The 25,095-nt window shown below is 40.7% G+C and overlaps 1 protein-coding gene across 1 annotated transcript in view; it reads right to left on the minus strand.

Moving 5' to 3' along the window:
• Nucleotides 1-25,095, minus strand: part of antxr1a (ANTXR cell adhesion molecule 1a) — a 36,680-nt gene that overhangs the window by 3,829 nt on the left and 7,756 nt on the right. Inside the window, exons 7-17 of the mRNA XM_054774582.1 lie at nt 24,981-25,049; nt 24,202-24,282; nt 23,503-23,563; nt 23,293-23,391; nt 20,377-20,446; nt 20,209-20,287; nt 16,543-16,638; nt 13,653-13,694; nt 11,260-11,355; nt 11,015-11,182; nt 9,738-9,818 (exon numbers count right to left, since the gene is read on the minus strand). Coding sequence (XP_054630557.1) covers nt 9,738-9,818; nt 11,015-11,182; nt 11,260-11,355; nt 13,653-13,694; nt 16,543-16,638; nt 20,209-20,287; nt 20,377-20,446; nt 23,293-23,391; nt 23,503-23,563; nt 24,202-24,282; nt 24,981-25,049 — 942 coding nt within the window. The remainder of the gene's footprint in view (nt 1-9,737; nt 9,819-11,014; nt 11,183-11,259; nt 11,356-13,652; nt 13,695-16,542; nt 16,639-20,208; nt 20,288-20,376; nt 20,447-23,292; nt 23,392-23,502; nt 23,564-24,201; nt 24,283-24,980; nt 25,050-25,095) is intronic.

The following is a 25,095-nucleotide window of genomic DNA, read 5'->3' on the forward strand; positions in this document are numbered from 1 at the left end:
CCATCAGGAGCGCTCTCCTCTTAAGCAGCGAGCTCCTGCATGGTCGTTGCCAGATAGTTGCCAACAACCCGTCAACACAGGCTCTACTCCACAGTGTTTTTGACCCGTTGCTTCCCTCAGCATTCCTCGCCAGCCTTGCGCTGTGTGTTTTCTGTTTATTGCCACACTTGCCGCCTGCAGTGTGTTTGTCCTTTGTTCCAGCCTGACCTGTATTTTGCAGCACTGTCTCGTTAGCTTAGACTCTAGTCTTGCCTTCTACCACTCCTTTTTCGGTGGCTCCTTTTGTATTTTTTAGTATTTTTTCCCCCGTGTACCCTCCGGGTGATTTTTAGTTGAACTTTTCCTTGTTTGTACTTTTGCATCCTCTGTTTGTATTTTGTGCTCTTTGTGTAATAAATATTATTACACCCGGTCACTGGCTCATGCATCTTGGGATCCGAGTTCCGGCCCTGGGCCAAACCCTGACAGAACCGCCTTTTTAAGGTCATGCCACAGCCACGCAATAGGATTCAGGTCAGGACTTTGACTAGGCCACTCCAAAGTCTTTATTTTGTTTTTGTACAGATCCACAGATCATAGTCCTGCTGCAGAACCCAAGTTCGTTTCAGCTTCAGGATTTTTTGGTACAGCAGAATTCATGGTTCCATTTATCACAGCATGTCTTCCAGGTCCTGAAGAAGCAGAACAGCCCCAGACCGTCACACTACCACCACCATATTTTATTATTGATATGATGTTCTTTTTCTGAAATGCAGTGTACATCTTCCAAAACTTCCAAAAACAAGTTTTGTCTCGTCAGACCACAGAATATTTTCCCAAAGGTCTTGGGGATCATCAAGATGTATTCTGGCAAAATTCAGACGAGCCTTAGTGTTCTTTTTGTTCAGCAGTGGTTTTCATCCTGGAAGTCTGCCATACAGACCGTTTTTGCCCCAGTGTCTTTCTTATGGTGGAGTCATGAACACTGACCTTAACTGAGGCAAGTCAGGCCTGCAATTCTTTGTAACCGTATATCAAAGTGGCCCCCACACCGTTTAATTTTTTCAGCAGTATGCAGCCCTCGGTGGAAAAAGACACCCCTGGGATCAAAGTTTATGTAGTTTCTAATTTGAATGTAGTTTTGAATGTAGTTGCTTGACGTTGAATGCGTGTTTTCTCTTTGTGAAGCTGATGTTTTCCTCTTTAAAATGACATATACTGTAGCTTGTGTGGGCTGCTGTTGTGTGTTTATTAGAACCACACATCTGGAGATGATGAGGCACACTGTATCCCCTGTATTTCTTTCAATAACTCTGCCAAGGAATTGTTTTTTATAGGCTTCTTGTTTGTTTGCAAGGTCCTGTCAATACATGTGCATGTTCCTCTAAAGATGATCCACACATTAATGTGAAAATCATATCTCAGTTCCCGTAAATCTTGTCTAGTTCGAATGAACTTGACATGTGTTATGTGCATGCACGGTCAGCGGCTGTAGTGTAAATGAAGTTTGAAACAGACCTGATCCAGCCATTTCAATTCAACGTGGAAAATCCCATTTGTCCCATGTTTAAGCCTTGGCAGAGGCCCGTGCTCACTGAATGCCCTTGTATTCGTGCATTACAACTGCTAATGTGTTCCCCTAACAACATAACCAAATTTACAAGTGGGCAAACAAATAACGTGCGACCAGTATAGTGGAAAACAAATTAGCACGCACTATGTTCTCTCCATAAGACGACAATAGCCAAACTATGGACAGTAAGCAGTGTGTGTTTATTGCATTTGAACACTAAAACCATGATGTGCCTTTCAACTTGACAGCTTTACTGGGGAATGATGAGCACACCAGTTGACCCAGGACAGATCTTCACTCGTTCACCAGTGCATTTTGTTATTATACTGCAGCTGTAGTCAGCCACTTCTAGGACTAATGTTATTTTTTAAGATGTTTTTAGACCTACTGTGCTCTGCTTTAGTGAGTCACTTATCTTCTTAATACAACTTGAAAAAACACAGTTGATCTCTATGGGCTTTGTGAGCTGCATTTTACAGGAAGCTGACACTGAGTTTGCCACTGATGGATCTTGTTAGTCCCGCCGCGGCATTCATTCAGGGGAAGTTATAAAAACAAGGCTTTGACAAGAGATTCCTAATTGCAACCAGAGGAGCTTGTTTACTGCAAATCCTTAAGGAAGCTTTTTCCAGTGCCCTGGTGAAGATTTACAATGAGGAAGACTCACTTGAACGGGATGCTGGCAGTTGTTCGTATTTGACTGAAAGTCAGAAGTTGTGTAGTGGAACATCTAAGTCAAACGCCCCCGACGTCCTACAATTCAGAATTCGACCATTAAAACGTATGCCTCTAAAGTCGCATGGAACTGCAATCATGCCTGACAAGATGTCAGTATTTCACAAGATATTGTACCCCAGTTCAGCGAGCATTGACTTTTTTGGACCGCTTTGGAGTTTTTTTTATGTTATTGATTAAGAGGATGACAAGAAAAAGAAGAGAATAGTTCGCTTTTGTTAAAAAAAATGTTTTCAAATACTTCTTAGTCCTATTTATTTCCGTCCATGTCAATAAATGTCTAATATTTTTATTATTTCTGTGTACTGCTGTGTCTTCATGCACATGCATATTTTTAAAAGATATGTTGCCAACATATGTCCAACACATCCATCCATCCATTTTCTACACTGCTTGGGTATGTGTGGGGATGTGCTGGAGCCTATCCCAGCTGACCTTTGGACGAGAGGCGGGGTACACCCTGAACTGGTCGCCAGCCAATCGCAGGGCACATATAGACAAACAACCATTCACACTCACATTCATACCTATGGACAATTTAGAGTCACCAATGAAACTAACATGCATGTTTTTGGAATGTGGGAGGAAAGCGGAGTACCCGGAGAAAACCCACGCACGCACGTGGAGAACATGCAAACTCCACACAGAAATGCCCAACGAAGATTCAAACCCAGGTCTTCCCGATCTCCTGACTGTGTGGCCAACATGCTAACCACTAGCCCACCGTGCTCACTATTTTGCAATATTTTTGTGAAAAATGTTATTTGTGTCATTCTCAAAGCTATCGGCCTTGTCTGTACTTTAATTCTGGGCTCTTGATCAATCTTCCTCATTGATGATAGAGTCCAGCGCTGTGACCTCTTCTCGCGCTTGTTTTTTTAATACAATTAGAAAACCTTTTAAATTGTGTGATCGTTGACTACTTCTCTGATCGCAACGTGGTCCCAAGAACTGGGAAGAAAAGCTAAAGAGAAGCAACAGCTTTCACAAGGCTATGCACTGAAGAAAAAACAAAACGATACAACTCAGCTCCCACATCTGTAACTGACTGACGGGTAGTTGGCAGAAATCTAGGCTTTATTTTAAGGTGTGTAGCGAAGCCTGTCTTTTTTTTTTTTTTTTTTTTTTTTTTTTTTTACAAATATCTAGGTAGGAGCGGGTCAAAGGTGGTACCGTGTCCATGATTATCCATGATCCATCTTTCTTTCTTGGGAGAATGAACAGAACAAGAATTTCATTGCATAGCAGAACTACCTGTTTTACTGTGCAAATGACAATAAAACTCTTGAATCTTGAATCTTGAATGATTAAAGCCACCCTTTGAGCGCATCTTCTCTTTAAAATGGAACGAACAAGTGAGGGAGATGATAGACCTTCTCATGTTGGTTGCTCATTATTTGGCTCTAGGGGCACATCATACTGACAGAACTTCATTAAAATTTTAAAAGTCAATTTTGCATGACGGGGCACATTTAATAAAAGATTTATGATGGTGACAGTTTGACCATGATTTCAATATTTTCTTTTTTGGAGGAAATTTTCACTTCCTTTGGGAAGAAAAGTTAAAATTTGTACATAATCACATTTTAAAAGTTTTATTTAATTTATATGTTTAAATTCAATTACATTAAAAAAACAGTATCTCGATATGGATTAAATTGTACTTGGTTTAAAATGTTAGTCGCCTTCAACGGGCTTAAATGAAGTGTTTTTTTTGCCAGACCAACTGTATGTGGAGACACACTGGAAAAACAGACTTGTAGCTGGAAACCATCTGACTTGTGAATACATTATATAGGTTAATGTTCTACACCTGTTTGCTATTTTCTCCCTACTGACCTCACTCGACTTGAGGACTGAATGTAAAAAAAAAACGATTAATTTGAAGGTTAACTTGACTCGTGGGCATTTGTGTGTGTACTTAACATACACATCCCGTATGTGCTGCAGCTGCACTGTAATGAAGTTTGAAGCGCTCTGGAAAAATATTTAAAAAGGTAATTATTATGGCAGGTTGGCCAACATGGCGGGCAGCCAGCGCTCCAATGTTGCAACGTCCTTCACTTGGCACCGCATGCTTGAGCATGATGTTACCAAAGGATGTTGGAATCATCACAGACAAAGCCAGTGATATACTGCTGATGATATGTGTGCTTGCTTAGCGTTAGTTGCATAACTGTCTACTTTCTAGGAAATGTCACAGAACATTTTGTTTGCCGAGTGAAATCTGCAGACATGTTATCATTTGGAGGATGTTGTGAAATATGTTTTTCTTGTAACATCACATATGCCGCTTCTACATTTGCATTCCAAAAACCTCTTGCAGGGCGCGCTGTTTGCCTTAGTTTAAGTTCAATTTGCTAATAAGACTAGGCCACTAAAGTTTGTCATTGTTTGACACTTTGTGTCACAATGGTACTTGCACAACATGCGTGCAGCCAATATCTCTCTACGTGTGGCCATCTCCACGACTACTCTCAAATTACAAATGGCACTTAGACCACTGGGACTTGGCGCTGCCCTTGCCTTTCTTACCCTTGTGGGTGAAAGAGAAACACTTGAGATGAAGCGGTGACTCACATTGTTCCACCCTCCCAGTTGCACTTGAGTGTAAGCACAGCTGTGTGCCACCTGACACAGCTTTGTCAAAACAATCAAAGCAGCTGCTATAGCTATGCCTTTATGCAACACATCAGGCTAAATATGCTAAAGTTGGCATTAGATTAGATTGTTGGCAAAGTGTTTCCCACAGGACTGTGATCTATTTGTGGTAGTGGTGGGTTGGGGGTTAATGATGTCATCGGCGCTGTAGGAGAGAGCAATAATGTTGTGGCAATCGTGCCTTTTGGTTGTTTTTTTAATGTCACAAACAAGAAGGAGCCGCTTATGAGTGCTTTGAGACAGGGGAGGGGAAGAGTGATACAGAGTGATACATGCGTTCATGTCATTCTGTTAGAAGTGTCACTTTGGTTACCTCTGGTATACATGATGGTGGCTGTAGTCTTTTATTCACAAAAAAGGAAATCAAAAATACTAGGAGGCTAAAGAAGCAATTAAGACAAGCTAGAGAGCACTGAAAGGAGGCTCGCGGAGGAAAAATCACCACAGGAGCGAGGGAAATGCTCACCAGAATGCGGTAGGTTGCAAAGAGCATAAATCCAGGCACAGGAGGAAGATCAAACTTATCACACCAACATGGAAAACACAAATACATCAACGATCCAGCAACTCGCAAGGAGAAAAGAGTCCATTTGAAAGTGTTCTAATTACAAACCAGAAGCAGGTAAGCTGCCAGCAGACCCAAGTGAAAAGTCAAGTTGCAGCATACAGTGCCAACACAGGAAACACAAACACAAAATAAAAGTCAACATGGAAGTAATCATGGAAACACAGGAAAACACAACTGAACATCCAACCTGTTACACGGCACGCGACAGAGAGCCCACAAGTTTTACATGTTCATAGCTTTGTTTCATCGAGAATGTTTTTCGTCAAGCATAAAGATTTCGCACCTTGAAAGCGCCACAGTTATGTGCTATGTGACGCAAAAGTGAAACCTACACATACTGTAACTATCTCCAATGCTGCCACAGCTTCATAAATCCACTAAATAGAAGACAAACTACTGCGTTCTTTAACTTCAACACACACATCCATACCTCCGTTTTAGTCTCCAAACATCTGTATGAATGGGAAGAGCTTTTACCTGAGTCAAGCACAAAGGTGAAAAGGTGAGTTTTTTTGTTGTTTGTTTGGTAGTAGTCGGGGTTTCACAAGACACCCAACTCATGTGACAAGACGATGCATGAGGATGAGAGCGAGATGAGACAAGGTTTTAACATTAATTGAAATAAAATTACAATAAAAAAATATGCCGAACAATATGACAAACAAACAAAACAATGCAGGCGCATGTTAAAATGTTTATTGTCCCACAAATAATACATATCACCTTAGAGCTGTATTCATTTGAGTAGATTCCACCCTCCTCGACCGCATGTTCTCTGCCAACACTGTGTTAAGTGCAATGCTACCCTGCCCACCTGCACAGCTGGTCTTTCAGAATAACATTTTTCTTTTTCCTATGATGACTTCACCAGACGTCCTTTCACTGCATTGCACTGCAGCCAGATGTGATACGCCGTCTAGCTCACCAAAATTTCTCCCGTGAGGATCTCTGTGCACTTTTATGGAAAAATAATACGCTACCTCCTTGTTTAGGGCTACCATATTTTGATTACTGAAAACCAGTACACTCGGCCCGGGCCGCACGGTGGTCTAGTGGTTAGCATGTTGGCCAGTCAGGAGATCGGGAAGACCTGGGCTAGAATCTCCGTTGGGTATTTCTGTGTGGAGTTTGCATGTTTTCCCCGTGCGTGCGTGGATTTTCTCCCACATTCCAAAAACATGTTGGCGGCTCTAAATTGTCCATAGGTATGAATGAATCCAGTCCAGGGTGTAGCCCGCCTGTCACCCGAAGTCAGCTGGGATAGGCTCCAGCATACCCCCGCGAGGATATAATGAGGCTAAGCGGCATAGAAAACGGATGGATGGACTTGGCCCATCAGTGATAATACTCACATGATACTGGGAATTTACTCAGTACATTTAAAGCAGGCGTATCAAACTCAATCTCACAGGGGGCCAAAACTCAAAGCCGACTTTACTGTAGGTCGCGGACCAAACAAGACTACACCCAAACCCCCCATATATAACCCCCTCCACTCCTGACAACTTGGAACTCTTTATATTAAAAGTATCAAAAACCTTCATGTCTTTTTAACAACCTAATTGGTTAATTCATGTAGCACACTCACATGTGTACACGCAGATGATAGTCTGAGGTTGCGAGCTTGACAGGACATGCCCCCCCCCATTATGACCGGGTCCCTGCATGTGCAAAACAGGAAGATGGTGTTCGTGTTGCGTCTCGCTGCCTTTGGGAACACTCACGTCTTCAGTGAAGATGAAGGTAACCTTAAATGTTACATTTATTCCTTTCGTTCATCATTTTTATGCATTTAGAATTGTTCATTCTTTTTTTTTCTATGCCGCTTAATCCGACTAGGGTCGGCGGGGTATGCTGGAGCCTATCCCAGCTGACTTTGTGTGAGAGGCGGGGTACACCCTGGACTGGTCTCCAGCCAATCGCAGGGCACATATAGACAAACAACCGTTCACACTCACATTCATACCTATGGACAATTTAGAGTCGCCTATTAACCTAACATACATGTTTTTGAAAATATGGCAAGAAACCCACGTGAAATCCCACACGTGCACGGGGAGAACATGCAAACTCTACACAAAGATGCCCAGCGAAGATTCAAACCCAGATCTTCTATATATCCTGACTGTGCGGCCAACATGCTAACCACTTGGCCAGTGTGTGTCCCAGTGTAGAATTGTTTAATGCATGTAAAACTATAAAAATGTGTTTTGTGTTAACATTTTTGAGTCAATCGCTGATGATATCATAGACGGGCTATGTAGTTGACTTCCGGTTGGCATTTTGTAACTCATCAAACTACCTTCTTTGTTAGACGTTTTGGGATAAAGAAATGATTTAAGAACGCAGTTACACTCACCCAGTGTGCTAACCAAAAAATGTATGCAAACCGAGGCAAAATTTTGGCGTACATTTTCAATGAAAAACATGATAACTGGTGCAGACGCTAACCGATGTTCTACTGTGTTACAAAATACTATATACAGTCGTCCCTCGTTTATAGTGGTTAATTGGTTCCAGACACAACCGCAGTAAGTGAATTTCTGCAAAGTAGGATTAAATTGAATATTTATAAACATGTTTATGACTTTCTAAATACGTGTTTTACCATTATTAGAGCCATGTAGACATGAAATAACACCTCTATAATCACCTTTATACTCCTATTATTATTTGACTACACCACATTGCTAATGCGCAGGCTACGGGATCACTGCAGAGACACAAGAGATGGCCATGGCTGCATAGCATGCTAGCCAGCTAACTAGTTGGCCTCCAGTTTATTTATTTTAAACTTAAGAAAGGCTTTCAAACAGAGTGAGGAAGAAAGACAAAATAAGAAGCCAAAAACTTACTACTTCCACACGGAATAAGAGAACTTCTTTTCGCGCTACCATTTTCATTCTATCATCTTTTTTTTGTGAGGTCACTTCCTGTGTGGATGGCTTGAAAGAAGCTCTGCACCAATCTCAAAGTTCAAAGAACTATTTTCGCACTTTTCCTGCACATAGATCTCGACTACAAATGCAGATCTGTTTAGTGACACCACTGGCTTGTATACTGTCTAGCGTGAGGAACTAATTTGTTAAAGTAAACAAGTTACATCGAGTGCTGGCAATCGCATCAAGACAAGCTAATTGTTGCTAATGTCAGATCTTCGAAGGTGTTGATTACCAACGTTAACAATGCTTAGAAAAAGGGCTTCTTCTTCTGTTTATTTGATTTATTTCCTTAATACTGTGTAAGATTTATAGTGTCATTATTTTAGCTCCTATTTGCTTGTTGTTTTTTTTAACACCATCCTTTCATACAGGAAGTGGGAAAAAAAAATAATAATAAATGTCGGAAAGTGAACTATTGTGTCAACAAGTACAAGTACAAGTTCTGGTGCGATAGAATTATCAGTAATAGACACAGGGTGTGATTTAATATCATGTCTTGTCAATATTTTGTGTCATTACTGACGCCTTGTGGCCAGAATACTAAAACTTGTATTTCTATATTTTTTGACTAATAATGGGCCATAGCCAACCACAAAACAGCAATCATTTATTAATGAATACGTTTTTGAAAAAACGTGGTAGAGTGAAGGAGCGATATTCAAATGCAGCCAGGGGTGATTGTATAACCAAAGACATAAACTCCCAAGGAAGAACGTTCAAAAATGTTCAAAAACCGTCATGAAAATTATCCCAAAAACGGAATGACAGAGGAACCTGAGGTCAAAGCCTGTTAAGTGTTGGAATGCAACCAGTATTTTCAGGAAAAATGTTCCCTCTAAAGTCACAAAAACCTGGCAATTTGAAACGCCCATGTGCATGACATCCCAGATCTTACGAGAATTCAATTCGACAAGTGTCCCAGGATTAACCCCATGCATGTGTTTTACTTTTTCTTTGGCTTTTTTGCAAAACTAATTTTAAAAACCTGCCTGTCCGGGAATATGTCACATGCAGCAGAGTGCCGGTCAATTTAATGTCCCAATGCAAAACCAAGAAACCAGGACATTTTCAATACTTTCTAAAAAAAAAAAAAAAAAAAACCCAGGACAGCCAGGAGAGGATGTGAAAACAGGACATGTCGTGGGAAAACAGGACATTTGGTCACCCTATCCTTGTTGGACAATGCATATTTAAAGCTAAGGTCCTCATGTAAGTGGTAAAATTATCAGATTAGCAGCTTGCACTGATTGAACTGCCTGTTTTTTAGTGATATTCTTACCTTGTCACCAGGGTGCGGTCTCATTACAGACACACGGTTGTAGCCTTTTCTTAAAAAGGCCCACAATGCATCCAGCTTGCTCTATAGAAACAAAGAAAAAAAAAGTTCAAATTGGTCTTAATGACACCAACATAAATGTAGAACTGTAATGGTAGATTTTTCATAGCAACAAATATGACTTTTTTTTCCTCCCAGAAACAGAACATCTCAAAGCTATTTCAGTCTGTCCGCACTTTTTCAAAGCAAATACTTTGAGGCTAAAGGCCGGCAAAACAGCTGTTTGTTCCTCACAAAAATGCTTGTCGAGCATCCTCATTCCCTGGAGATGCGTCCAACAGGAGTCTGGTTTCTATTAGCTATCTCCTTCTGGCTGAAGGGGAAGTGTTACTCCTTTTTAACTCTATGCTGACATAACTGTGTGGAAGCAGCCTTACTCCCTGCACACACATTGTGCTGGTTTTACTTGTACAATCGCATCTGAGTGATGTTGCTAATGCAGCTGGTAGTTAATGACAGACTTGTACTTAATGCTGAACATATGCAAACAGTTGCTTTTGAGGGCCTCTATAATTGAATAATGAACAATATGTATGTACTGTATGTATTAGCTCTGCTTGTTTGTGTGCATTTTCCTGTCTGTAGTTTTTGATAGATTCAATTGGATTTCTATTGTGCTGGGGAGGTATTCTTCCAAGAATTGTCCTGTTCAATTTAGACCAGTGGTCCCCAAGCCCCGGGCCGCGGCCCTGTACCGGGCCGTGGGCCATTTGGCCGCACAGAAAAAAAATAATTTCCATTATTTCATTTTTTTTTTATGTTTTATTTTAAAAAGTGGCCGGATTCTCTCTGTTACATCCGTCTCACTTGACGCATGTCCATTGTGCGTGTGCTAACTTTATCTCTCGTCGCACAGATAGACTACTACTGTATTTTTACCATTTTTCTTTCACCTCATATTTGGTCTCAAATGCTGATACTATGTGGGAATGCATAAAGGTAAGTTTTGATGACTGATGACAAGCCAGTCCGTGTGTCAAAAAAGGTTGGGGACCACTGATTTAGACGGTACTGTCCGCATTGATGATACTTTATGTACTTGATACGTACCATAATATTCTACTGTTTAGAATAGGTGGCACCTCAGTGAAAATTTAATCTAGATTAAGCATTCGGCACCATTTACATTGGCAATGGAAAACCCCATCTACCTTAGACCTTAGGGTGGACACCACATGTTCTGTCAGATCATACTTATGCCCCAGACAGTCTTCTTGTACCTGGATGGGAGAGTACCACTTGCGGGCCCCCAGGGGTTTTTGCATGCCATTGTTGAGAACCCGTGTGGGGGTCTGCACATAATCCTGTTCAGGCATCTTCACTTTGGCATTTTTGGCCTTCTCCAGCTTTGCCCCTTCTTCAGTGGAGCCTTTCTCACCCCAGCGAACCTGACAAAAAGGACTTAGTTAGTTCAGATTCTGTTCATGTGATCAAGGCCTTCTTCTTAAATCTCACACCATCTCACCTCCATCCTTTTGATTCCCCCGACTCCCCTTCCTCCATAGTAGGAAGCATCTACTGTGGGCCATTTCTTCTTTGGGGTATCACCGTCTTCATCATCCTATTGCATTGTGACAGGAAGCACGTTTGATTTGGGGATTTTAAATGAGACATGCTTAATACTATAGCTCCTCTATGCGCATAAAAGTGCAATACAGCAATCCCTCATTTAGCGCCGATAATTGCTTCCAAACCCCTGTGATGAGTGAATTTCTGCGAAGTGGGATTCCTTTATATTTCCTTTTATAGAAATTGAATATTTTTGTAGTTGGAGCGTAGAAAATATGTTTACAACCTTCTAAATATGGAATGTAACATTATTGGAGCCCGCTGGACATAAAATAACACCCATCACCTTACCTTTAGTCACCTTTACAATCGTATTACCTGATACACAGTAGTAGCTAAAATCAGAGAAAATAAGCCATTTAAGACATACTTAAGACTTGCTCGTGTGTGTCTAGCCCGTTTTACTATTATGATTATTAGTATTATGATTATTATGTTATTATTATTGTACCTGTTGTGGGATAATTCAAACCTGCAATAAAAGCCTGCAATTAAGTCTGGCTTGCATGTTTCCCGTACTGACACCTAGTGACCAGTGTAGAATACCGCATATCACAATCTGAATGTGTCTTCTTAATGCCTTATATTTGTATTTTACTTAATTTAGCCAGTTTTATGCTTGAAAATGCTTAATTTAGGCAAAAAACACGTAAAATTAGCTTAAAGATGACTTTTTTTTAGTAATAGGCCGTATTCAACCACAAAACAGCATGAATTATTAATTAATATACACTACCAGTCAAACGTTTTAGAACACTCCAATTTCTCTGGAGGACAAACCTACATTTTTAAGTGTTAAGATGGTCTGTCGCTCTTCCATTGTTAATTCCCTTTTTTCTTGCCATTGTTGTAGGAACATATTACTTTCTCCAGTACAATGCTGTTCAACTGACGTTCACGAGGGTATAGTACCACAGTGTGCTCCGAACACTGTTTTTATGCAGACAGAGGAGGTAGTAAGTACTCCAACTGTAGGAATTAGTAGCACCAACTGCCAAGGCTTGATCAACCTCCATTTCTGCAGAAAAGCTTTATATTGTTGACCTGTTATGTGGTCTCTGAAACAGGCCTTTTTGTATAATCCTGAAATACACATTATTTTTCAGTTTTGGGTAACCTTACTTTTTTTTTATCCTCTGGCACTTAACCACTTACCTTTGTACCATTTCAAGCTATTCATTGGACTTGAACGACTTGAATTTCAACAAATAACTGGAAAAATTGGGGTGTTTTATACTTTTGACCGGTAGCGTATTTTTGAAAAACCTGTGACAGAGTGAAGCCTCAAAATTCTAACCGTGATGTGGCGAGGGACGTATGTAGATCTGACTTTTCTCATCTAAACCAGGTCAAACCTCATAAAATATACTCACTCTCCACAATATTAGGTACAACTGCACAAATCCTATGATATCTAACACTTACAAAGATGTTATGGTTGAGCTAATATGTTTATTTTTGTTTAAATTCACGTGCAACTACAAAAACTGTTTCTAATATTCCGTCTGTCTCATGTAGCCACATGAGGAAAAGAAAATATTACGAACACACACAGTGCACTTCTACAACCACAATAATTAATATATTGCTAAATGAAAACAACTCTGACAGTGTCAATCAAAACTGAGCATTGTTATATTGGATTTTGGATAGAGTTCTCAGATTGTGCTGTCATATCTAATGTTGTGGCCTGCAGACAACCTGTGCAAAGGCTCGCTCACATGGTGACCAGGCAGTTCTCTAAAATAGTTCTCCCCCTGTCTGTATTCTCCCCTCCGTCCCCATATTCTTCAGACACAAGGAAGCAGAGCATGCCAAAAGGAAAATCTGATGACATTTCATCCTTGTTATGTACTTTGTCTTCATCTAATAATCGAATCAGCATGTCAAGTCAAAAACGTTGTAATGATTGTTGTTGCTTTTCAAGCCTAATCTTGTCTGTTTTAGGAATATACAGTATAATTAGTGTAAACAAATGCAGTGTGTTTTTGTGCACCATTTTAGTGGCTTGTTGGTCCTTTTTTTTCCCAACAGAGTGAATGGAGAGTTACTTGAGGTAATAAATTAAAATCAGATTTAAAACCGAAATGGGATGGAAAATAGTCTTAATTTCATAGTTAATGTTGGAAGGAGTTAACACCCAACACATTTAAGAAGGCTTTCATTTCAAGGAGGGAGAGAATGAGACCACTTGGTCCCTGTGGTTTAAGATGTCAGAATAAACTATACATTGGCAGCTCTCTGGAGTCAAAAATGAGTCATTAAAGTCGGAAAGCGTGCTGCTCCTACCGAACTCTCCTCTGCAATAGGTGGCGGCGGCTCATGGATGATCTGAGAGAGAATAAAAACATACGTGAGAAAAGATTGAATGATGCTAGGGCAGATCAAGTCATGAAAGCATGTTTAAAACTTTGTCGTCTCCTCCCATGGCTGAGGAAATGCTTTTGTCCACTTTGATGAACAATGCGCTGACCTAGAAATCTGCCTTCCACATTTTTTGGCAAGTATGAGTTTCAAAAAAGCTGTATTGTCATCTCTGCAGCAATATCTCGTGTACCGTGTAACATATCCATATTTCTTCATCTTTTTGGAAATGCATTGTTTCGGCATGCTGCAATGCTGAACAGTTACTAGCAATGATAGCACACTGCACGTACTGTTTAGTCTCCCCGGCACAGGATGCACTCGCCTTTCATGCGTATTTTGTGTCGTTTTTGCCATCTACACATGAGCTGTCAGGTTGATTTCAAACCAAATAAAGGCAGCAAATTAAACGCACTTGGCAAATATGCATGACCCTGATTTTTCTTATTCGTGATTTTCCTCCATCTTTCTCCAAATGTTGGAGCAAGAATGACTCTCCATGGTAACCCGGCATCATTTTCCTAAACACACACGCATGGTCTTCTAGTGAAATACGCAAGAACAGAGAGGGGTAAAGGGAGCCACGTTGTAAAAATGGACATACTGGTGTAGTGTTTCCAGCAGTGGTAATATTAGAATAGATTTCGAAAGGTGAAAGCCAGGAATTTGACCATGACGAGATAATTTGTTGCAATATTCTGATACTGGCGCAGATGTCTTGTTCCACGCATGTTTCATTCCTCCGCTTTACACTATCCAGAGCAGCTGACTGTTTCACTTTACTTCTGCTGATTTAGAACATTATACCATATTTTTACATCAACCTCATCCAAACCCAACACTTTGACTGTGTAAGGTTTCTGTTTCAACAAGTAGAAATTAAAATGATTCAGTCACTTAACTGTTGAAAGAAAAGACTAAAGCATACAGTATGCACTCATTGACCACTTCATTAGGAATACCAGCACGATCTAGTGAGATCCAACACAAGATAAAGCAAATCTGCCTTCGCAAATGGTAACGTTGCTCACTGTAAGAAAGGTACACTCCTGATCAAAATCTTAAGACCAGTTGAAAAATTGCTAGAATTTGCATTTTGCACATTTGGATCTGAATGAGGTTTTAAGTAGAGCTACAATACGCAAAAACAAGAAGGGGGAGTGAGACAAAAAGGCACTTTGAAAAAGTAATTTATTGAAAACAACAATTAAACTGAAATAGGCTGTTTATCAGCTGATCAAACGTTGAAGACCATCGCTCAAAAAATAACAAAAAACTCTCCAAACCAGAACAAAAAATGTTCTCAGTAGGACTCAGTAATAGTAAAGTAAATACTAAAGATAGTAAAGTAGCTCCACCGTTCTTGTTAATCACTTCAAAAATGGGTTTGGGCATGCTTAATGCGAGTGTTTCCAGGAGGTTAGTGGGAACATTGCTCCAAGTGGTGAAGATGGCTTCACGAAGGGCATCAACTGTCTGGAACTGATGGACATTTTTATAAACTTCCCTTGCCATCCATCCCCAAATGTTCTCTATGGGATTTAAATGAGGGGAACATGCAGGATGGTCCAAAAGAGTGATGTTATTCTCCCTGAAGAAGTCCTTGGTCAAGCAAGCATTGTGAACCCAGCTGTTACCACACAGACGAGGACCCTCAGTCATGAGGGATGCTCGCTGCAACATCTGCGTAAGCATCTACTGTGATGTTATTGACGACCCTGCATCACCTGAAGCTCCAGTGTTCCACTGAATGAAAAAGCACCCCAGATCATGATGGACTTGCATCCTCTGGCACAGCACAGGTGTGATTTTTTTGTCCCATAATGCTCAGGATCTTTCAAAAAATGTAGAATGACTGATTTACTGTGCCCAACCTCAGCAGCAATGGCACGCTCGAGAGGCCTTGCTTATGCAGCTCCACAATCCAACCACGTTCAAAAAGAGAAAGCTTCTTAGCTTTAGCCATCAGGTTGGCATGACAGTGTGAATGTGAATTTTGAGCCGATCTTGGCTTTTATATCCTATAGCCAATTTTTCAACTGGTCTTAAGAATTTGATCAGGTCTGTTGTGTTGTGTGCAGTTCTACACCACTGCAGTCTAATCCCATATTGTTGTTAAATGAATACCAGCATCAATGAAAGTTGGACATTATTAACTTTTTCAAGGCAGAATGTCTCTATTGAATCTCAGTAGATATTACAGGCGCACCAAACGTCACTAGTGAGTGTAGTGTAGTAATTAGAGGTCACATGCTGAAAGACAAATACTCTCAACAGCAGCATAATCACTTAAACAGGCATTTACCTAACAACCATGATTCCAAATGGGTAAACCATAAACTTTTTACAGTGGAAATGCTGTTAGGGTTCACAAGATGCCTTAGGGTTGGCCACACACGAATGAAAGGGTGGGTACAAAAGCCTTTCAAGAGTAGTCATTTTCAGTATTTACAAAAGCAGTAGTAGTGGGGCAGGCCCCCCCGGGGGGCACGGTGAACTGTCAAGTGAGGCGTGAGAGGCAGGGGGGACTTTCAATGTTAGTGCAGACCTGCCAACCTGTGTGAATTTGTCGTAGTCAGCATGCAATTGGACTCGAATATGCTTGTATGCCTCACTGCTCTCCATTTTATTGCATTTCGCTCGTTTCAGTTTTGAGTTCAATGTGTACAGTACAGATAAACAAATATTATCAGTTTCTCAACAGTATTTCAAATCGGGAGTGCAAAAACATTTCTGTCCCCCAGTGGGGGCATGACAGAAAATAACTGAGAACCACTGGCATAGACTAACATCTAAACAAGCAGATAGGACTCACCACAGTGCAGCAGAGGGGCCAGAACCACCAGAGGAGAGCCAAGATGAGGAGTAGCATGAGGATGAGCAGCGTGATGGCCAGGATGGTCCCATCAGACTGTAACATGTAAACACAAAGCATCACACTATGTAAAAATTTACTGTGTACAGTAGTGCTTTTACTTTTGTTCTCTATTGCTTCTTCATTGAATCTAATATTAAGTACTTGTCATCAAAAACGTACATGACATACACATACACATACACATACACATACACATACACACAAATGTCATGTTGCCCTTTTGCTAGACACCACCACCACTGTTTCCCCCAGGACTGCAGTTTACTTACGGCTGTGGTGGGTATTGTATACAGTATGTATTCAGGAAATTTGCATAATTGGTCATGGCGTATTTGCAAAGGGATATTACCCAGCACTACATTACCGATACCAATGTCAGACGATACCGATGCTGGCAGCAGCTCTTCCCTCAAACTCATGTAATCAACACATTATGCTTCTTTTACTGTGATGCCACAGGATGCATTTCACTAATAAACAATGTTTGTGCAAAATAAGACAAATACCGTAATACGCAATGGTAGTTATAGAAAAAGTTCCATATTTATTTTGTGTCAACAAAATATTCATTAAAAATAAATGAACAATAGTCAACTATTATTACACGTCCTCCTAGTAACAACTGCAACGATACAAATTGGAATGCTGCACATTTCTATGTGGCACAAACATCTGTGTAAGAACATAAGAAAATAAAAAGTACAAATTATGAAACTCTGGACTAATTCAATCAGCAAAACTACAAACTGATTATAGCTGGGTAGTTTTTTTCAATACCACTGGTCGCTTCTTATTACTTCTCATTATTTTGCTGCAAAGCACTGTGTGTGATATTAGATCATAATATTAGAGTAGAAGTGTTGAAAGAAGACTCTTTATTCCAACCCCTTGCATAACCAGTGCTTACCAGTCATTGCAAACTGCATTTTTACAATCCAAAGGTGAAACTTGGAAATAATTTCAGACTGCAGCATACTGAGCTAGCAAGTTATGTTATCACTTGCACGCTGATATTAATATCGGCATAAAAACAGATACCGATATGTTTTGATATCTAATTTTTCTGCTAATATCGGCCGCTAATGTTAAGGGTGTCCCGATCAGATATTGATATCAGTCCGACATCAGGAAAAAAAAAAACATTATTGGATTATATCGGCCCCCATCTGTAATCTCTGGTAATGGCACTCCGATACAAGCAGTGCATTCTACAGTCCACACCAGCACTATCCAGCAGCAGTCCTTCTATTCCTTATGCAGAACCCACGTGATCACATCAACAGCGTGTGCTAGCGGTTTAGCACGTAGAGCGATATCAGCCGTGTGGCAGTATTTTTCGTTAAAGTCCGAAAAAGACGTTGCAAGTGAGTGCAAAACTTGTCATGCACAAGTTTCCCACGGTGGCACAGAACTGGGGAAGTTTAATATGACCAACCTCATGATGCATTTGAAGCAGGAATATCCATCCATCCATTTTCTATACCGCTTCTCCTCATTAGGGTCGCGAGGGCATGCTGGAGCCTATCCCAACTGACTTTGGGCGACAGGCAGGGTACACCCTGGACTGGTCGCCAGCCAATCACAGGGCACATATAGACAAACAACCATTCACACTCACATTCATACCTATGGACAATTTAGAGAGTCGACAATTAACCTAACATGCATGTTTTTGGATGTGGGGGAAAACGGAGTACCCGGAGAAAACCCACTCACGCACACACGGGGAGAACATGCAAACTCCACACAGAAATGCCCGAATGAGAATCGAACCCAGGTCTTCCCGATCTCCAGACTGTGACTGTGTTGGCCGACACGCTAACCACTAGACCACCATGCGGCCCGCCCTGAAATATGTATGTTTACAAATGTTTGACACATTTTCAAAGCGTGAGAAACTCCCACAGAAAAGTCACTGGCTGTAAGAGAAAAGAGCCAGCCCCTGTCGGAGGTGAGTAATGTCGGGTGTAAAAGCTTTATTGAGCACGTCGAGCCTCGCTACGGGTCTGTTTTTCTGATTCCTACTGTTGCTGACTATTGTTCTCTGTTTTAGTAATATCTCTTGACCAAGCCTTTTGTAACAGTCCACTCTACTAAACAAATAATAAAAGTATGTATAATTCATGCTGATATCGGATCAATCTCGGTATCGGCCGATAGTCAAGGCTGCACTATCAGAATCTTATCGGAGGTTGTATCGCGACACCTCTAGCTAATATCGGTCCATATTTGAAAACCAAACAAATATGTTTAGAATTACAAATGAGCTTTCTTCTGTCGCTTTTACTCATTTATTTCAATGTCAGGAAAAACAGAGTTGCCTGTGAGTGCTTTTAGATGATTGAGGGGCCCACAACAGCACTCACCGCTCGTTGAGAAGAGCGATAGGTGCTTTCGTGTCGTTCGCCAAACGTTGCTTCATTAGAATTGTCACTAGTCGCTTTTTTGAGAAAGAGGATCTAGAGAGGTCTGATACGCCAGGTATGGCAAAATATGTCAACACCAATCCCTCCTGCTACGTCTTCTCTTTCTCTGGCAGACCAGGTGCGTTGAGTAAGAGTAAGGCAAACAGGCAGTCAAGTCTATTTCCACAAATCCAAGCCCACAAATAAATGAATGCATGGGAAAGACGGTCAACACTATAAACCACTGAATAGCATGTTACTCGATTCTGTGACCACAGAACAACCACTTTCTTCACTTGGAGTCAAGCTACATAAACACACACATGGTCAACCGAGGAGGTCCAGATGCTTCTTGCACAGGGTCAGGTAGAACTGGATGAAGCACACACAATGAGGCAGTCTATCAAATGTCTCCGGGGTGTCAGGATGCACAGCTTCACCCCTACCTTCACCCATAGCATCTTTTTGCAAAATGAGGTGTGCAGTTGTTTGGTGTTCATGTAACCTGCTTCCATCTGCCTATTGTAACATCCAGCTGAAATAGCCATGTGTGCAGGAACCATTGTACATATGGGCTTTATTATGTCATATGTCCAAAAAAAAGCACATCTGCATTACATTTTTGGCATGGGCTGTACAAGTTCATTGTTTATTGCAAGTGTGTTCTAGTCATACAATGTGTGTTTGACCAGAATATTCAGAGAGCATCAAAAGCAGAAGTTACTTTTTGTGTCTTTTTTGTTTTAACCAGAAGTTACATGAAATGCAATCCATCGTCCAAAGCAGTAAGACTTTAACGTCATCATCTGCATTGTTACTTGTTGACAAAGCAGTGTTTTTGTTTTAAGTGGTTGTCTTCTTTTTACTCCTGTGTGACAAGTAAGAATGTTAGAAAAATGGGATGCGTGAGGTGCAAATTACATTTACATTATGCGTTTTTGTTGTTGAAAACTTGAGTATTATTATTTTACATCAACAATGGTCAGGTTATTTTTACTTGTATGACAGTTAAGAATGTCATTACTTTATGAAAAAGGGCAGTTTGACCCATGAACTGGTTATTTCCTATAACTTCCTGTAGGAAAAACGCTTGTGTTCATTTCTGATTAACTGTTTTTGTTAGTGCTTATGTGTACTTTCAGTGTCAGAGTGGATGTAGCATGTTAAAAGAATTATGTTTTTGAGTGGTGATACTTACACAACTCACAGTTGTAATAGTGACCGAGCTGGAGATGAAACTCAGACCTTCGTTCATACTGACATAAAGATTTGCGGCCCTTGAAAAAAAGAAAATGACACATTGGTCATGTAGGTGATACTGTAAAAGGGGAGTGCTGGGTGTATTTTAATACATGTGGTAACTTACATTCCCTCATCTTGAAGCACTGGTGCAGGACAGAGAAGATATGTATCTTCCACTATCAAAGGTTTCACCGCTAGAAACAAAGATGGAAAAGGGTTATAAAAACAGTACACATGAACATGAGCCAAACATTCCTCTCTTGACGATGACGCTTTACTGATATCCAATCGAATTGGGTTTGCCCACAAGTGTTAAACAGCAAGACGTGACGTTACGTGAACAAATATTGGGCAATAAGACAAGGGACTCCAGGAACAAGTTCACGGAAAGTAATGATCTTTCAATAGAAGTCATTTCAGCACATTTCTGAGAAGAGAGTTCCCTCAAAGTAAAAAGAAGTGTTTTCAACAGACGAGAATCGAGGCAGAATCCCTCCGAGAAACACGTCAACAAAACTGACAGCTTTTGTTTTGAGGAAAATCTAGGTCTTGTCCATGTCCAGATGGCTTTTAGGAAAGCAGCTCCAAGAAGCACCATGACCAGGCCGCTGTTTATCCTGGCAGGAGGAGAGCATACCCCAGAACTGAGGAAATCAACACGAGAGCCACATGGGTCATGGCTGATCTACTCTTGAAGCTCCATGCAGGATGGGGAGATAAGCTCAGCATTAGTAGAAAGTGGGCCAGATCGCATATGATCCCACTCATCTCTACATCTACTCTACTCTCTGGATGAATTGGACTGAGAGGGAAATCCAGGTAACATCAAAATGTAAAATTTCCTCAATTCTGTAGAATTCCACCTAACTGCCTTTTGGCTGAAGCTTCAGAGTCCATGTTGCATTGTTTTACACGGATTTGTACTCCTAGAACTTCTCTAGGATATTCATAATGTAGTCTTTTGGTATTTCCCATCAGGAGTCGCCACAGCGATTCACACATATGATTTGGACACTAGGAATCGAACACATTTGAAAGGCAGCAATATACAGTATATCACTGTACGACCAGTGCTGGATGGATATTTATAGTGTTATTTGAATTATTTGAGTAAGCATAGTGACTCACAATACAGACCTGATCACACCATGATTGATATGTAAGTAAAATTACAGTGGTATCTCGACTTTCATTATTCATTTGTTCCAAAAGCTCAGATGAAAACCCATCCATCCATCCATTTTCTATACCGCTTCATCCTCATTAGGGTCACGGGGGCATGCTGGAGCCTATCCCAGCTGGTCGCCAGCCAATCGCAGGGCACATATAGACAAACAACGATTCACAATCACAGTCATACCTATGGACAATTTAGAGTCGCCAATTAACCTCACTTGCATGTTTTTGGGAATGTGGGAAGAAGCCGGAGTGCCCGGAGAAAACCCATGCACACACGGGGAGAACATGCAAACTCCACACAGAAATGCCCAGGGGAGAATCGAACCCAGGTCTTCCCGATCTCCAGGCTGTTCCTGTATTGGGCAACATGCTAACCACTAGACCACCATGCGGCCCAGATGAAAACCAAAACATACAAAAAACCTCGCAATTGTTCCCAAATGAAATCATGTAAATCCAGTTAATCTGTTCCAGACACCCCAAAATCCATTCATCCATCTACTATGCTGCTTATCCTCTAGGGTTGCGGGTACGCTGGAGCCTATCCCAGCTGAGATGAGAAGCGGACTGGTCGCCAGCCAATCGCAGGGCACATATAGACAAACAAACATTCACTCTCATATTCGTACCTATGGACAACATGCATGTTTTTGGAATGAGGGAGGAAACCAAAGTACCCAGAGAAAAATCGCGCGGGAGAACATGCAAACTCCACACAGAGATGCCCAACAGAGATTCGAACCCAGATCTTCCCGATCTCCTGACTGCGTGGCCAACATGCTAACCACTAGGCCATTGTGCAGCCCACACCCCTAAACATTAACAAAAATAAATTTTATTGAGAATAATTATATTGTTACATGCAGAAATGGAAAATAATTATAAATAATGAAAGAAATGGACATTTCTTTCTTTATTTTAAGTATTTAGTGTTTCTCACCATCTTTATCAAATTGATGGCACTCAAAACTGTGTTTGGCCCCATGGCAGGTTTGCTTGGGCACTCTGCGGAATGATACAGTGATACTAGTGATACTAGTTTGTTATGTGAAATATTGTACAGTAACCGAGAAAATGTATGAAAACCGTGGCAAAATTTTCACTGAAAACCAAATCATACAAAAACTGGGGTTTGACTATTAGAAATTGTTGTTTTGTTTCCACAAAACAGTATTTATTTATATGTAATAAAAAACAAAAATTAGAAAATTTGGAGATACAGTACGTGCATTTCCTTTGACACCAAAATTATCACATTTTATCACAAGCTCTTAATTAATCAATCAGGGGTTGGGTTAAACTTCTTCGTTCAGCCTGAACCATTTATCTTACCAAGACATGTCGAATTCTGTACGTCAGTCTTTGTGATAACAACTTGGAGAACTTCGTTCTTGTGGGAATTATAGCTACGTGTCCCAGTAGTGTTGCCTATAAAGTACAGTGTATGTGGCCTACCAACATGTCAACACTGACATCCATAGATTCCCGCTGCTAGCCTGAGGGACAACAGACATTTACCATATTGGCTGATTCAGAACTAATGTTTGATGTTGCTTTTTAATTATAGAACTTAAATACTGTACTGGTGGGAAAGTGGTTATTGCCTGAAGACCTTGTGTTTCATGTGTGGCATTGACTGTCATTTTCTTTGTAGGTTGTGAAAACGCACACACTTTTAAAAGCCATGATAGCAGTAAGCTCAGCATGAGACCTTTTTTTGATCATAGAGAATTCCAGCCGCGCAGTCAACTTGAGGTTTGACTTAATTTCAACTTTTAACAACCCCAACATGATGGCCACTTGCATACTGTATGTATGCGGCATCATACTGTGTACACACTGAGAGAACTAGTGTACTCACTCTTAGTCAGGGTGTCATTTATGCGAAAACTGCATAGGACCTTATCAACATTGCGGGCATGAAGGAATCCATTTCCTCTCACCACCACCTGGAAGGACTCTAGATGAGGAGAAAAGAAGCACAGCATGTCACCACAATATTTGGTAACTTTAACATCTTAATTCTAACTCTTATGTGTTCCCAGTGTGAAGGCGAATCTTGCTTCCTCACCTCCTGCACAGATACTGGAGGGCTCAGCTGCCAGAATCTCAATGCAGGACTTCTTCAGGATCTGAGGAAAAAAGGGAAAAAAGTATCACGCCTGAAGCCTTATGAGGGGAATAACTTGGCATTTTCCTCTGTATTTTTGCAGTGTCTGTGTTTTCTTACGCTAATCTCATCACAGGACACGTTTCAACATTTACATGCCTATTATATAACCTTTTGACATTTGATACTGCTACCTAAACAGTTTTTAAGTGTCCTTGGCCACCACAAGTGCGTGCATGGTCATTGAAACTCAAATTTGATGATAATGCGCTGCAGATGACAAGCCCGACTTTAAAGCGTGCTCCTATCAAAAGAAAAATGTGTTGTCAGGACAAACTGCTTTTCATTTCCTGATAACAGACAGGTCACAAGAGAACCAGTAAGCTGTTCGATCCTGTTCGGCAAAACATGGTCCCCTTTGATCAAAAACAGGAAAGTCACAGTCACAGCAGCTTTTCTGGAATCGTGTCCCTGGCCGTGCTTCATAGATGGAAGAGCTTATAGGACTTACGAGTTTGAAAGTCCTAGATGTTATCTGATGAGTTTAATGTCATCGGGGCGTGTCTTATATTTCAAGATAATTGTCTCTGTCGCTGTCACTGCTCTGAACATCACTTATTTCCATACAAGTGTTCATATGAACAAGGGGAAAATACTTACAGAGTCAATGACCCCTTGCAATGCCTCAAATCCATCATTGACAGGGAATACATGGTCCTTACTGTCAGCGATCTTTGCCAGCTAAAAGACAACAATCAAAATTCACGATTTATGCAGAAAATCTTCAATTAAATCTACTCTCCTCCTACGTTAGCAAAAGAGTGGCACACAACTGTGTAACTAAAGACAAGTGATAGCATACTGTACGTGAGTAGTATACAGTGGTCATATTTAACAAGTTAATGTGTGCTATTTGCTAAGATGTCACGTTCATGAAAATACAGTGTGGTTTTGATTTGTTGGTTTGTTGGCAGGATTAGGAAAAACAACACATTTCTTTCCTTGTTAAGGGCTGTAACAATCAAATACATTTTTGGTCAGAATCTGCATAAAGGTGCGTTTATTTGGAATTATTTGGAATTCAGCACCAGCACCGCAATTTAATTCCATTTTGGTGAGGGTCTTAATAAAGGTGCAGATACAGTCAACTATTTTTGTGGTTTCAGTCACACTTCTGTCAATGGAACTGCCACCTGTATCCAAATCAAAAACTAACCATAAATCTGCATTGGTGTGCAGTCAAGGCCAGCAAAGCGTTCTCTGCTGGCTTAAACATTATCAGGAGCACTGACCTATAGTTACAACTTAAATTCTAGTATTTGTTACATGAAAATGTATTAATTTATTCCCAACAGTCTATCATCTTCATTTAGAAACCTGTCTCTTGGCTACATGTGAAATATTTTTGGGGTTTGACACAGACTAGTGTAAAAACCCACCTGAGTCTCATTGAAGTCCTTCACCCCTACGCAGTAAACGGTGGCCCCCAGACTCCGGGAGCGATTAGCCTGTCAGGTATGCAAAGATTCATACAAATAAGACAACATTCCTTCC

Source organism: Dunckerocampus dactyliophorus, chromosome 4 (genome assembly GCF_027744805.1).
Source record: "Dunckerocampus dactyliophorus isolate RoL2022-P2 chromosome 4, RoL_Ddac_1.1, whole genome shotgun sequence".
In the NCBI taxonomy this organism is placed as follows: domain Eukaryota; kingdom Metazoa; phylum Chordata; class Actinopteri; order Syngnathiformes; family Syngnathidae; genus Dunckerocampus; species Dunckerocampus dactyliophorus.